This window comes from Aquarana catesbeiana, linkage group LG03 (genome assembly GCF_042186555.1).
Source record: "Aquarana catesbeiana isolate 2022-GZ linkage group LG03, ASM4218655v1, whole genome shotgun sequence".
NCBI lineage: Eukaryota > Metazoa > Chordata > Amphibia > Anura > Ranidae > Aquarana > Aquarana catesbeiana.
Window position 1 is genome coordinate 274,698,460 of NC_133326.1, and position 14,855 is coordinate 274,713,314.

Genomic DNA, 14,855 nt, shown 5'->3' on the forward strand with positions numbered 1-14,855 from the left:
ACGACCAGTCCACGCGATCGAAGGCCTTCTCGGCATCGGTCGAAAGAATTTTATAGGGCTTCTGATCGGGACGGGTACGGGCCCAGTGGATGAGTTGAATGGCGCTAATGGAGTTGTCCCTAGCCTCCCTCCCTGTAATAATGGTTTGGATGGATAATATGGGGCATTAGTCTGTTCGCGTTGAGAGCGCACCACGGGAGGGATTAGTTCTAAGCCGGTGCATTTTTGGAAAGGATCGGGGACTATTTTTCCCGCAGCAGATTGCGTTTTGCATGTAATAGACGTCCATGGAATCGCACCAGAAACCTGTCAGCAGAACAAGTCCTGCAGAAGAGCACACATCAGGGGAGAAAACTTCCCCCCTCTGATGTTGGAGCAGTTGGAGTGTCCGGACCATATTGGAGTCGGTGGTACATGCTGTCAAGACCCGGATATCAACATTCTGTCCCTGCAGAGGGCTATATCTGCAAGCCCATACGACCTTGCCAGAGAGGAGGTCCAACGATTGGGGTAAGCGCACATCTTTTACTACTTTTTCTGCAATCAATGCACATCCGATAAGAGTCTCTTCAGCTCATTATAGCTCATTATTTCCCATGATTCAGTGAGGAGATATAACAAGTGGACTTTTTCCCTTCTACTTGTTTTTTGAATCCTGTCTTGGACTGATTATGAGTTGCCTTGATGTGTGACTACTTACTTTTGGTTTATGCTAATATTTTGCTGGATTTATGATTCTATGCACTTGTTGTTGTTATTATTCTTGCTGGGATTCACACACACATTGTGTCTCCTAGGCATTCTTTATTTATTTATTTAATTACTGCTAGCGCACAAAAGAAAGTATATACCTTCCCCGCAATAGTACCTTTTAAAAAAACCATAACGACTCTGCAAGTCTATTTTACTTCCCGTGAGCTGGAAAGGGCACGTTTTATGGATCGTGACCGTAGTACCCTTGGATTTGGAGGTTGGGGAGGTACTGTGGAACCACTGATTGTATAGATGGGTGGGTAGACTAGGCATGGAGTGGGGAGTAAAATGGGTTTCCTGTAGGAAGACCACCTGTGCTTAAGTTCCCACCATAATTTGTTACGTTTACCTGGGGAGCAGAGGCCTCGTACGTTATAGGAAATTACCTTAAGTGTAGTCATGGATGATCTGGAGGACGGGGGATTGCCGAATGCGCCGGCTCACCCGATGTAGACAATGAGGCAGAGTGACGCTCCTAGGAAGGGAGAAGAAGGAGGGAGAAGGGAGAGAGAAGAGAAAGGGAAGGAGAGAATAGAGAACAAACATAGAGAGTTACCAAGCAAGGCAAAAAAACACGATAAAGTAGTATTAACCACAGCAATAAACAAAACATCTGTAGGCCGGGTGTGAGGCCCTCCATTCCAGGGAGGGGGAAACCAGACCACGACCTAGAGTCCCAATATGGGACTGTACCCAAAAAGGGAGGGCCTACATGGGGGACATGTGCCACCCCAGTCCACTGCATCTTGCAAGGTGCTAAGATCATGTGAGGGGGTTATTTTAGTTAAAGCAAGTGTTCGCAGACTCCTAATGAGGGCCAAAGTGGCAAAGTTGGGGTGCCCAGCCATGGCCCAGGTGGAAGCATCAATATTCATCCTGTAGTGAACCAGGAATGGCATCCCAAGTGCATTGGCCTTGTCCTCGGGTCCAACGCTGTATCCTGGCCTAGGCCGGGTAGCACTTTGCAGGGGGGCAGCATGGAAAGAGTCCCCGCCGGCTTGCGCTACACTGTTAGTGTAGTGCCAGTCTTATGGGGCGGATTAGGCTGAGAGGCAAATTAGTCTAGCGCCCCCATAAACCGGCCGCACTGCTTCCGGTATGCGGCCAGCCGGCATTCCGCGACTGTGGGGGGGGGGTGCCGCTTCTAATCCTGGACCACAAACCTTCCTCATTGTGCTATGTTTTCTACTGCGCCATTGGCATGGTTATATCTTCTTAGTCCTCGCCATAAAATTATCAGAAATTCGTGATTAATGTAGAACTATAGGCAACACTTTTTTTTTCATTTTATAGCCGTTTCGTTATAGCCCCTGTCAGTTCATTTTTTTTACTATCCCTGTCCCATTGCAGAGATTTCCCTTCACTTCCTGCCCCACAGCCAAACAGGAAGTGAGAGAAAATCTATGCAAATTAAGGGAATCCACTTGCCCCCCCCCAGGCCCTCAGAACTAGTGTCCCCACTCGAAAATGTCAGGGCAGATCTTAAGTAGCAAGGGGTGTGGCCTTGACAGGAAGGGGTGGGTCATATTTAAATTAGGGGGTACACACGTTTAGTCAGGCCTAGGGCAGCACAAAACCTAAATACACTACTGCTCGGGTCCCCGAGAAATAGGAATCCAGCTGTCCTTTCCGTGTTTGGTCAGTCCGTGTCGGCTGGGAGGACTGTCGCTGGGACATGGAGGGAGCTGTGAGCAGTATGTAACCCCCGCTGTAGCTGCGTTGTAAGCGGCGATAGAGCGGAACTGAGGCAAAACATGTCCTCACTCCTCCATAGCTAGGACACGCCCCATTCATTTCTATTTTAAACTGAAAGTGTTGTTTTACAAGGTGGTTGTTTACAAACACTTTGAGCTAAACTTTCCTAACCTTTGGCTTCAGGGAAAGGGGGATCCATGATGAGGAATATTGTTACCTTTAAAGAGACATTTTTTTCTTATAAATGTAGCACTACACCCGTAGGGGCTGCAGGTGAGAGGGTTCCCCACTGCTGCTGTCATGCCTTCTTTAATAAGGCTTGTGATTTTCCTATTGACTCTTTGATTTAATTAGATTGCTCTATGCTGTCATCTAGTGACCATTTTGCATAACTGCGCTATATCTATTTCATGTAGTCATTTAGTATAGCTGGTTAGATTTGGTACATGAAAGCCTCCGTACTTTCAATCCCATCAGGCCTTGCATCAGCTTCCTCCACCATTTTCATCTTTTCTTACCATGGAAGCATACACATCTGCTGCTAAGCTCTACGTTAGCCATCCGGATCCATCTTCGGTATGTTTACTAATTGTATCTTCAGCTAGATAGATAGATAGGATGGCACTAATTGTATGATCTTTGTTAATTGCATTTTGTCTGTATCTGTTACAGTTTTACTCTATCTTGTATCAATAAAAGTTCAAAAGGATTCTGCGCCTACTGGAATGCATTGGTATGAGAGGAGTTAACAGTGTGCCCGAATACACCTCAGTCACGTGTAGTGAGGGGCATAACAGTAAAACAAAGGCTTCTAAGCACGGCTGGCATACAGAACAGCAGCAAAGCAAAGGCTTCTAAGCACGGCTATCATACAGAACGCCAGTAATACAGCAGTGTTATCAGCTTCAATATAGCCGGACGCCATGTCACAGACAAAGTCAGAGCACTTCACAACAAGGTCAGAAGTTTATTCCACAAGCACAAGGAGGTCAGTGAAAAGCGAAACAATTGCCATTGCCCGCGCAAAGGCGGAATCTGCAAAAGTAAAAGCTGACTTTGAGGCGAAGGAGTCCAAAATAAAAGCTGCATTCGCCGAAAAGAAATAAAAGCTGCAGCCGAGATGCAACTTAAATTAGAAAAGTTACGTATGGAAACTGCATTGGAGGAACTAGCTGCAGAGAAGGAGTCAGCGGCTGCTGCGGCCGAGGCAGACATCTTAGAAGAACTTGCAAAGCCCACCAGTGAGCGGCTCAGCAACGTACTTGAAAGAAAATCCGTTCCTGATGACGGTACAGAGCGTACCTCAGAATATGTGCGGCGACACGCCGAACCACACAACTGCCCGCTTACAGCACCGAGAGCGGAATCAACCCCTGCCATTCACAGGCCTTACGTCAAGCAAGAAAGTAAACCCGCACTCAGTCAGTTTTCAGCACATTCTGCAGCCAGGCTATCAAAACACTACGTCACAGTTGACCAAATCGAAAATGAAGAACGACGGATTAAAAGACACAGCGACTGTATCTCTGATGACCGCAAATACCCACCAAGTTCCTGGCACAACAGAGCGCCCCCTGGCTACTCACACAACGATCAAGGTATGTCAGATTTCTTTAAGTTCTTAGCACGACGTGAACTGTTAGCAAAGGGACTTGCAAAGTTTAACGATCGCCCTGAAAGTTATAGAGCATGGCGTTCGTCCTTCAGAAATGCAACTAGAGACCTTGAGCTTAAAGCAAGTGAAGAAGCCAATCTCTTAGTCAATTGGCTGGGGAATGAGTCGTCAGAGCATGCAAGGAGAATCAGAGACATTAACATTAATTACCCAACCAGAGGGCTGAGCATGATATGGGAATGGGTTGATGAATGTTACGGTTCCCCAGAAGTTATAGAAAACTCTCTTTTTAAAAGAATAGAGGACTTTCTCAGGATTCCTAACAAAGGCTACCAGAAGCTGAGAGAATTGAGTGACCTAGTGACAGAACTCCAAATAGCCAAAGCAGAAGGAGACTTGCCAGGCCTTGCCTTTCTGGACACAGCCCGTGGCGTTAACGCTATAGTGCAAAAGCTACCTTACAGCCTTCAAGAAACCTGGATTTCACAAGGCTCCAAATACAAGCAAAAGCACAACGTCCCCTTCACACCATTCTCTTATTTTGTGGACTTTATTCGCTATCAAGCAAAGGTTAAAAATGATCCTAGTTTTGACATCTCATCATCTGACTCTGCTCACCCTAGGTCAAGTAAGCCTGCTCTAACCCGCAACTTCAAAGACGCACCTGTTGCAGTACGCAAAACAAGTGTATCTCCAACACAGGATCCAAGCAGAGAGTGTCCTCTTCACAAGAAGCTTCATTCGTTGTCAAAGTGCAGAGGTTTTAGAGAAAAGACTCCCCAAGATCACAGAACCTTCCTCAAGGAAAACAGACTTTGTTACAGGTGCTGCGCATCAACTTCTCACCTTGGGAAAGACTGTAAGGTGAGCATCAACTGCTCTGAGTGCAACAGCTCAGAGCACAACACAGCTCTACATCCAGGGCCAGCGCCATGGACTCTTACCCCCTCACCCACAGTGGAAGAGCATGGCGGGGAGCAACAAGACACAGTACCTCCTGTAGTTACACCCCGGTGCACCCAAGTCTGTGGAGAAGGTCTGTCTAACAAATCCTGCTCTAAGATTTGTCTTGTCACAGTTTACCCCACGGGTCGCAGAGAAAAAGCAGTGAAGCTATACGTGATCCTGGACGAACAAAGCAACAGATCACTCGCCAGCTCAGCCTTCTTTGACACTTTCAAACTCAAGGAAGCCAGCTCTTCATACTTACTTAAGACTTGTACAGGGGTAAGTGAAGAAACTGGGAGAAGAGCCATTGGTTACCAAATCGAATCCTTTGATGGTCAGACAACCCTGCCTCTGCCAACTCTAATCGAGTGTAATCAGTTCCCAACGGATAGAGAGGAGATCCCTACACCAGAGGTGGCACTTCATCACGGACATCTGAAGGGCATAGCACAGCTCATCCCTGAACTGGATCCCCAGGCCGAGATAGCGCTTCTCCTTGGGAGGGACATCATCAGAGTTCACAAGGTGAGAAAACAAATCAATGGTTCTCACAATTCCCCTTATGCCCAGAAATTAGATCTGGGATGGGTCATCATAGGCAACGTATGCCTAGGGAGTGTTCACAAACCAACCAGCGTGAACTCTCTCTTTACAAAGACACTAGAAGGCGGACGTCCATCCCTATTTCAGCCTTGCACCAACAGATTCCTTGTAAGAGAGAAGCCTGCCAGTGTAATTCATTCCAGCCCTTACACCGCTAATCTTCTTTGTCATGAAGACAGAGATCATTTAGGGTGCTCAGTTTTCCAAAGGACTAAAGAAGATCACAAAATTGGCCCATCTATTGAAGATCATATCTTCTTGGAGATAATGAGACAGGGATTCTACAAAACCAACGAAAACAGCTTTTTGGCACCCCTGACTTTCAAGGCGCAGAGACCCCGTCTTGCTAACAACAGAGAACAAACTTTGAAACACTTTTCTTCCCTCAGATCCAATTTTCAAAGAAAAACAGAAATGAAAGGGCATTTCTTCTCATTCATGAGTAAGATGTCTGAGGATGACCATGCTGAGATAGCCCCACCTCTAAAAGACATTGAAGAGTGCTGGTACCTACCAATCTTCGGTGTCTACCACCCCAAGAAGCCAGGTAAAATCCGGGTAGTGTTTGACTCCAGCTCACGGAATCAAGGGGTCTCATTAAATGATGTCCTCCTAAAGGGACCAGATCTCAACAACACACTTCTTGGTGTTCTCATCAGATTCCGCAAAGAAGCAGTTGCCATAGTTGCAGACATTCAGCAAATGTTCCACAGCTTCCAAGTCAAGGAAGAACATGGGAACTTCTTGAGATTCCTATGGTTCAAAGACAATGACCCTACTAAAAACATTACAGAATACCGCATGAAAGTGCACGTTTTTGGTAACAGTCCATCTCCTGCTGTTGCCATCTATGGACTTAAGCTATCTGCCCAAGAAGGTGAGAAAGACGTTACACAGTTTATTGAAAGAGACTTTTATGTAGATGATGGTCTGAAATCACTTTCTTCACCTGAAGCTGCAATAAGTCTACTCAAGAGGACTCAAAGCATGCTTGCCTCTTCAAATCTCAGACTGCATAAGATAGCATCAAACAGCAAGGTCGTCATGGAGGCCTTCCCTTCCCAAGATTATGCCAGTGACTTCAAAGATCTGGACTTAGCTACAGACTCCCTTCCTATGCAACGCAGCCTAGGACTCAACTGGGACCTCAAGTCTGACACCCTTACCTTTCAGGTTGACCAAGAGACAAAGCCCTTCACACGGCGAGGTGTCTTATCCACCATCAACAGCCTGTATGATCCACTCGGGTTTGCAGCACCAATTACCATCCAAGGTAAGATTCTGCTTAGAGAGCTTACTGCAGACACATGTGATTGGGATTCTCCACTACCTCCTGAGAAAGAGACATTATGGGTAACATGGAGAGATTCTTTAAAGACTTTATCCAACCTACACGTACATAGACCATACACCCACTTTCCTCCCACAAGGGTTCAGTCTACAAAGTTATGTGTATTCTGCGATGCTTCAGTTAAAGCAATAGGAGCAGTAACCTACCTCAAGTCAGTAGACATCAAGGGCCAAGTTCATATTGGGTTTGTTATGGGCAAAGCCAAGCTAGCACCATGTCCTGAAACCACCATTCCAAGATTGGAACTGTGTGCTGCTGTACTAGCAGTAGAAATAGCAAAACTTATTACATCTGAGATGGATCTAGAACTCGAGGACACAGAGTTTTACACAGACAGCAAAGTAGTGTTGGGTTACATTTACAACGAAAGTAGGAGATTCTATGTCTATGTACACAACAGAGTCCTAAGAATCAGGAAGTCGACACAGCCCACCCAGTGGCGTTATGTCTCAACTGATCATAACCCAGCAGATCATGCTACAAGGTCTGTACCAGCATCATGTCTCAAAGACACTACATGGCTCACAAGACCACCCTTCCTGTACAAGTCAGTGCCTACCACTCCAGTAAGGGAGACATATGTACTGCTGGAACCTGAATCTGACTCAGAAATCCGTCCTCAGGTTTCCACACTACATACAACAATTTCTAACCAACTGTTGGGATCCAAGCGCTTCCACAAATTCTCCACTTGGAAGTCCTTACAAAGAGCTACTGCTTCAAAACTCACACATGAGACTCTGACAACCTTCATGGCTGAAGTATCAGCTGTAATGAATACCAGACCTTTGACATCTATACCTAATGATCCTGATGATCCTTTCTTGCTTACACCTTCCACTTTGCTCACTCAGAAAGTTGAGGTGATCACAGCTCCTCCAGTCAATCTAGACACAAAGGACTTATACAGATGTCAATGGAAAAGAGTACAAGTGTTAGCTGACACCTTTTGGAACAAGTGGAAGAAACAATACTTGTCTAATCTACAGACCAGGAACAAGTGGCAAGACAGCAAACCCAACTTACAGCCTGGCGTCATCGTTCTCATGAAAGACTCTCAATTGAGGAGAAACGAGTGGCCTTTGGGTCTGATAACCCAAGTGTTTCCCAGTGAAGATGGAAACGTCAGGAAAGTTGAGCTCAAAGTCATTAGGCAAGGCCAGCCTAAACTTTTCCTCAGACCTGTTTCTGAACTTATTTTGTTACTCTCCTCCGGAGTGCCATGATGTGTTGTATCCGTGGGAAACCAAGCGGGGAGTGTCATGCCTTCTTTAATAAGGCTTGTGATTTTCCTATTGACTCTTTGATTTAATTAGATTGCTCTATGCTGCCATCTAGTGACCATTTTGCATAACTGCGCTATATCTATTTCATGTAGTCATTTAGTATAGCTGGTTAGATTTGGTACATGAAAGCCTCCGTACTTTCAATCCCATCAGGCCTTGCATCAGCTTCCTCCACCATTTTCATCTTTTCTTACCATGGAAGCATACACATCTGCTGCTAAGCTCTACGTTAGCCATCCGGATCCATCTTCGGTATGTTTACTAATTGTATCTTCAGCTAGATAGATAGATAGGATGGCACTAATTGTATGATCTTTGTTAATTGCATTTTGTCTGTATCTGTTACAGTTTTACTCTATCTTGTATCAATAAAAGTTCAAAAGGATTCTGCGCCTACTGGAATGCATTGGTATGAGAGGAGTTAACAGTGTGCCCGAATACACCTCAGTCACGTGTAGTGAGGGGCATAACAGCTGCGCAGCCAGGCACAAAACATGTTCAGCTTTAACCTAAACACAGGGAACAGTCATTGTGTTTTCTTTGTGTTTTTATTAGGGGTAATAATTTGGATGGGGATAGGAATTATGGGATGCCCAGCTTGATAGTGACAAAACCAGGGAAAACTTCCTCCCTATATACAGCTTCAATTGATTCCTCTGTACAACTCCAATTAATTCCTCTTTAGTAGCTAACAGTATATAGTATCTCACAAAAGTGAGTACACCAATACATTTTTGTAAATATTTTATTATATCTTTTCATGTAACAACACTAAAGAAATGACACTTTGCTACAATGTAAAGTAGTGAGTGTACAGCTTGTTCAGTGTAAATTTGCTGTCTTCTCAAAATAACGCAACACAAAGCCCTTAATGTCTAAACCAGTGGCAACATAAGTGAGTACACACCTAAGTGAAAATGTCCAAAATGGGCCCAAATTGTCAATATTTTGTGTGGCCATCATTATTTTCCAGCACTGTCTTAAACCTCTTGGGCATGGAGTTCACCAGAGCTTCACAATGTTGCCACTGGAGTCCTCTTCCACTCCTCCATGACGACATCATGGAGCTGGTGGATGTTAGAGACCTCCACCTTTCATTTGAGGATACCCTACAGATGCTAGATAGGGTTTAGGTCTGGAGACATGCTTGGCCAGTCCATCGCCTTTACCCTCAACTTCTTTAGCAAGGCAGTGATTGTCCTGGAGGTGTGTTTGGGGTTGTTATGTTGGAATACTGCCCTGCGGCCCAGTCTCCGAACGGAGGGCATCATGCTCTGCTTCAGTATGTCACAGTACATGTTGGCATTCATGGTTCCCTCAGTGAACTGTAGCTCCCCAGTGCCGGCAGCACTCATACAGCCCCAGACAATGACTCTCTCACCACCGTGCTTGACTGTAGGCAAGACACATTTGTCTTTGTACTCCTCACCTGGTTGCCGCCACACGTGCTTGACACCATCTGAACCAAATAAGTTTATCTTGGTCTCATCAGCCCACAGGTCATGGTTCCAGTAATCCGTGTCCTTAGTCTGCTTGTCTTCAGGAAACTGTTTGCTGGCTTTCTTGTGCATCCTCTTTAGAAGAGGCTTTCTTCTGGGACCACAGCCATGCAGACCAATTTGATGCAGTGTGCGGCATATGGTCTGAGCACTGACAGGCTGACCCCCCACCCCTTCAATCACTACAGCAATGCTGGCAGCACTCATACATCTATTTCCCAAAGACAACCTTTGGATATGACGCTGAGCACGTGCACTCAACCTTTTTTGGTCGACCATGGCGAGACCTGTTCTGAGTGGAACCTGTCTTGTTAAACCACTGTATGGTCTTGGCCACCGTGCTGCAGCTCAGTTTCAGGGTTTTGGCAATCTTCTTATAGCCTAGGCCATCTTTATGTAGAACAACAATTCTGTTTTTCAGATCCTTAGAGAGTTCTTTGCCATGAGGTGCCATGTTGAACTTCAAGTGACCAGTATGAGAGAGTGAGAGCAATAACACCAAATTTAACACACCTGCTCCCCATTTACACCTGAGACCTTGTAACACTAACGAGTCACATGACACCGGGGAGGGAAAATGGCTAATTGGGCCCAATTTGGACATTTTCACTTAGGGGTGTACTCACTTTTGTTTCCAGCAGTTTAAACATTAATGGCTGTGTGTTGAATTATTTTGATGGGACAGCAAATTTACACTGTTATACAAGCTGTAAAATCACTACTTTACATTGTAGCAAAGTGTAATTTCTTCAGTGCTGTCACATGAAAAGATATAATAATATGTTTACAAAAATGTGAGGGGTGTAGGTAGGTATATTAGAAAGACATAGAATATGGGTAAGACACATCTAGGAGAGATGTATAGGCTGCACACCCCGAAACAGACAAAATGGAAAAATTCCCCCAAGGGTTTTTTTTTTAGCAGCAATGCACTAGAGTAAAAAAAAAGGGGGATAAATATAAAATTATTTACTTTGAAATAGTCCAATGTCATGTTACAATTAAAATATAAGCTCTGGCCATAGGATACAATGCATATTCCACGATACAGTAATGCAAATACAAATATACACAGTGTTACATTACATATTGTACTGTAACGCTGTGTATATTTAGTGTTTGCATTACTGGGGCACTCCGCCCCAGTATGAAAAGGCACACGGGAATGAATGAGAGGCGGTTTTCAGGTGCTTAGCAGAGGCTATTTCTAGGGGTCTAGGTCAAAGGTGAAACATTAGGGGTTTGTTTAGACTTCTGATAATAAGTCCACAAAAAAAAAAAAAAACTCACTAAGGCCCATTCAAACCAGCAGTGGTTCATTATGATGCACTAAAGACAATAATAATCATAGATGAACTGAAACAAGCAAAGGAAATAATGCTGATTGGGGTCAACAATTCCTTTGGCTTGTACTTACTTTTTCACATAACTGTAGATATTTTAATGCCAACTTGTGCCTAAAGTTTGAAACAGTTTTTTACTGTATATAGAATCAGAATAGTGTAGAGTTCAGGTAATACTTAATGGGTAATATAAATGTAACCATAGTATATTTACAGTGTTTACTAAGAACTCTATTCTTTCCTTTTAGGCCATGTCCCTTGTAAACATAGATTTGCCTCTGCAGAAATATCCATTGTTCTATGTGGGCACTGGTAGTTAACAAATGTTGGATGAACAGTCTAACACCAACCTTGAAGTCAACCATGAACTATATTGGTGGAGACAATGGTTCTTAACAGCAACCTAATATAAAGACTTTGGCACTTATGAGCAGCTAAACTGTGTATACAAATAAGCCAAAGCTTCATCTGTCATGATGGTCAAACACCTGCACACAGTGGTAGCCCATCCATTAAGGGCGCACGGGCACTGCTTCCCCTTTCCATTGCCGTCCCCAACCCCTATTCATGCATCCGGCCCCTTTCAGGATGCCGGGCACATGTATTACAGCGGCGGGGTTTTTTTTTTTTTTTTTAAAGCACCTGATTAGAGCCGGAGGCTCTAATAGGCTTCAAAAATAAGGTGGGCTCCGGATGCAGAGCATTACTTTGGGAGCCCACCCAGGTGTGTTAGAATAGCAAATTATTATTCGCTATTCTAACACTGAATCACCTCCCTGCAAATCAGGAAGCGCGGGTGTGAGAAGCGTTACCCAATTGGCCAAAAGGAGAAGCGTTCTGATTGGCCGCTGAGGAGGAGGGAGGAGATGGAAGCCGCTGAACAAGGGAAGGAGATGCCTGTTCATGATGCCCGCGGAGGAGAGCCGGGGAAGCCGCCCGAGGTTGAGGTAAGTGCATTGACCGACAAGACCGACCTCGTTTTTCTGATCACTGTATTAGTGTCACAGGTGACGCTAGTTAGGGAGGTAAGTATTTAGGTTTGCCGTCAGCGTTTTATAGCGTCAGGGACCCCCATATACTACCTAATAAAAGGTTTTAACCCCCTGATTGCCCCCTAGTTAACCCTTTCACCAGTGATCACCGTATAACTGTTACGGGTGACGCTGGTTAGTTAGTTTGTTTTTTATAGTTTCAGGGCACCCGCCGTTTATTACCTAATAAAGGTTTAACCCCTTGATCGCCCAGTGGTGATATAAGTTAGGTTTTAGGGTAAGATAGGGTCTGCATCGCCCCAGGCAGCGTCAGGTTAGCGCCAGAACCGCTAACACGCACGCAGCATACACCTCCCTTAGTGGTATAGTATCTGAATGGATCAATATCTGATCTGATCAGATCTATACTAGCGTCCCCAGCAGTTTAGGGTTTCCAAAAACGCAGTGTTAGCGGGATCAGCCCAGACACCTGCTAGCACCTGCGTTTTGCCCCTCGGCCCAGCCCTGCCCAGCCCACCCAAGTGCAGTATAGATCGATCACTCTCACTTACAAAACACTAAGCACACATAACTGTAGCGTTCGCAGAGTCAGGCCTGATCCCTGCGATCGCTAACAGTTTTTTTGGTAGCGTTTTGATACAGTCGCTAACAGACAGGAGATTTTTTACCTGTGAGTCTCACTAGTGTTCCACTAAATTTAGAGAAAAATGGCAAATCGAAGGTACACTAGTGAAGAGGCCTACACATTTCTGAGCATGACAGATAGTGAAGAGGAAGTCACTCATCTGTCAGATTCAGGCTCAGAATACGATCCTCTAGACGACAGCGGCTCCATGACAGATAGCTCTGACAACAGAGTTGTGGTCCCTGCCAAGGTCAGGCGTACCAGACCCCGAACTTCTTCTTCTGTCGTTGATGTGCAGGAACCGCAGGTCCCTCATATAGAGCAGAGCAGTACTAGCGCCACTATTCCTTCTGGTGAACTGGCAAGCACCAGCGGCCTAGTACACCCTTGTCGTACATCCAGCACTGCAGTAACACGTGGTGACGTGGCAAGTCCCATAAGTGCAGTTCAAGCTGGTGAGGTGGCAAGCACAAGTAGTGTCCCGCTGCCACCAATAAGACAAACACAGGCCCGTCATGCCCATAATGCCCTTCCTGCTGCAATCGCCAATCCTAATTGGCAACCTACCACTTCTGCAGCACCCGTACTTCCCCCATTCACTGGCCAACCCGGCATTCAGGTGGAAACAGTTGATTTTACATCACTTGATTTTTATTCGCTGTTTTTTACCAAAGATCTCTATAGATCTATTGTGGACCAAAGCAATTTGTATGCTGGTCAACACATCGCCACTGTTCCCCAGTCCTCCCTTGCCAGAGATTGGAGACCAATTACGGTTTCCGAATTTACGCTCTTCCTGGGCCTTTCCCTCAACATGGGCATAACTAAAAAGAGTGAGTTGCGGTCATATTGGTCCACTGACCCAATTCACCATATGCCCTTGTTCTCTGCCTCCATGACCAGGGCACGATACGAGCAGATCTTGCGGTTCATGCACTTCAATGGCAATGAACTCTGTCGTCCTCATGGAGACCCTGGATACGATCGGCTCTACAAAATTCGGCCCCTCGTAAACCACTTCAACCAACATTTTGCAGACTTGTTTACTCCCCATCAAGTTGTCTGCATTGATGAGTCCCTGATTAAGTTTTCTGGCCGCTTGTCATTCAAACAGTACCTTCCCAGCAAGCATGCCAGATATGGGGTCAAGATGTATAAGCTCTGAGTTTTATGGTTTAAAAGGGAAAAGATAGTCACGTAGAGCTGACAAACTGCCCTGACTACATAGGAAGCACTGGCAAGATTGTGTGGGACTTGGTGTCACCCTTATTCGGAAAGGGGTACCACTTATATGTGGACAATTATTACACGAGCGTGCCACTTTTTAATCACTTGTTTGATCAGCAGATTGGAGCATGTGGTACTGTGCGACCTAATCGCCGGGGCTTTCCCCATTGGCTTGTAGATTTCCGTCTTAGGCTGGGGGAGAGAGCCTGCTTGCAGTGTAATAATTTGCTCGCTATGAAGTGGAGGGATAATAAGAATGCTTTCGTTCTTACCTCCCTTCATGCAGACATGACGGTCCAAATTACTACGGCGACTGGTGTTGTGGAGAAACCCCTCTGTGTCCACAAATATAACCAAAATATGGAAGGGGTGGACCTCAACGACCAGTTGTTGGCACCATACCTAATTGCCCATAAGGCCAGAATTTATTTCAATTGGCTTTGCTGAACGCTTATGTGCTATACAGAGCTTCAGGATGGACTGGATCCTTCCTTAAATTCCAGGAAGAGATGGTCAGAGCCCTTCTGTTTCCAGACGGTGCTCCACCTCACCTTCCCCAACCAAATGCAGTAAGCCGGCTGCTGTTTTGCTTGCGTCTATCTAGCAAGGTTACTCTGTGGTATAAGCAAGGAAACTGAGATTTCTGCAGTGTGTAAATGTGCTTTACTATACAAAGATGCTGTACATACAAAACTATTACAATATTAGGAATACAATACAAGACTGACAGATATCTATAACAAGCAAAAAATGCCTAGCAAATGAACAGCCTATGGTCTAACAGTACAAATACACTTAAAGGTTACTTATCTTCTGTTACTGTATGTTCGTGATCTCCATTGGCAACGATTTTTCGGGAGCATCAGGCACTGTTCTTCTATCATGAGTGGCGTCAGATGTTACAGCATGATGGTGTGT

At 45.2% G+C, this 14,855-nt stretch overlaps 1 protein-coding gene across 1 annotated transcript; it reads left to right on the forward strand.

Moving 5' to 3' along the window:
* The first annotated feature begins 2,830 nt into the window (after positions 1-2,830).
* On the forward strand, positions 2,831-8,215 carry LOC141132084 (uncharacterized). The gene is made up of 2 exons (XM_073620095.1): positions 2,831-3,024; positions 3,121-8,215. Exon 2 carries the CDS (start codon positions 3,569-3,571, stop codon positions 8,189-8,191), a length of 4,623 nt encoding a protein of 1,540 aa, XP_073476196.1. The 5' UTR covers positions 2,831-3,024; positions 3,121-3,568; the 3' UTR covers positions 8,192-8,215.
* Positions 8,216-14,855: the final 6,640 nt, after the last annotated feature.

Bases quoted from the DNA above. Each gene is read 5' to 3' on its own strand.
- LOC141132084 (XM_073620095.1), top strand. From the start codon at position 3,569: ATGCAACTTAAATTAGAAAAGTTACGTATGGAAACTGCATTGGAGGAA.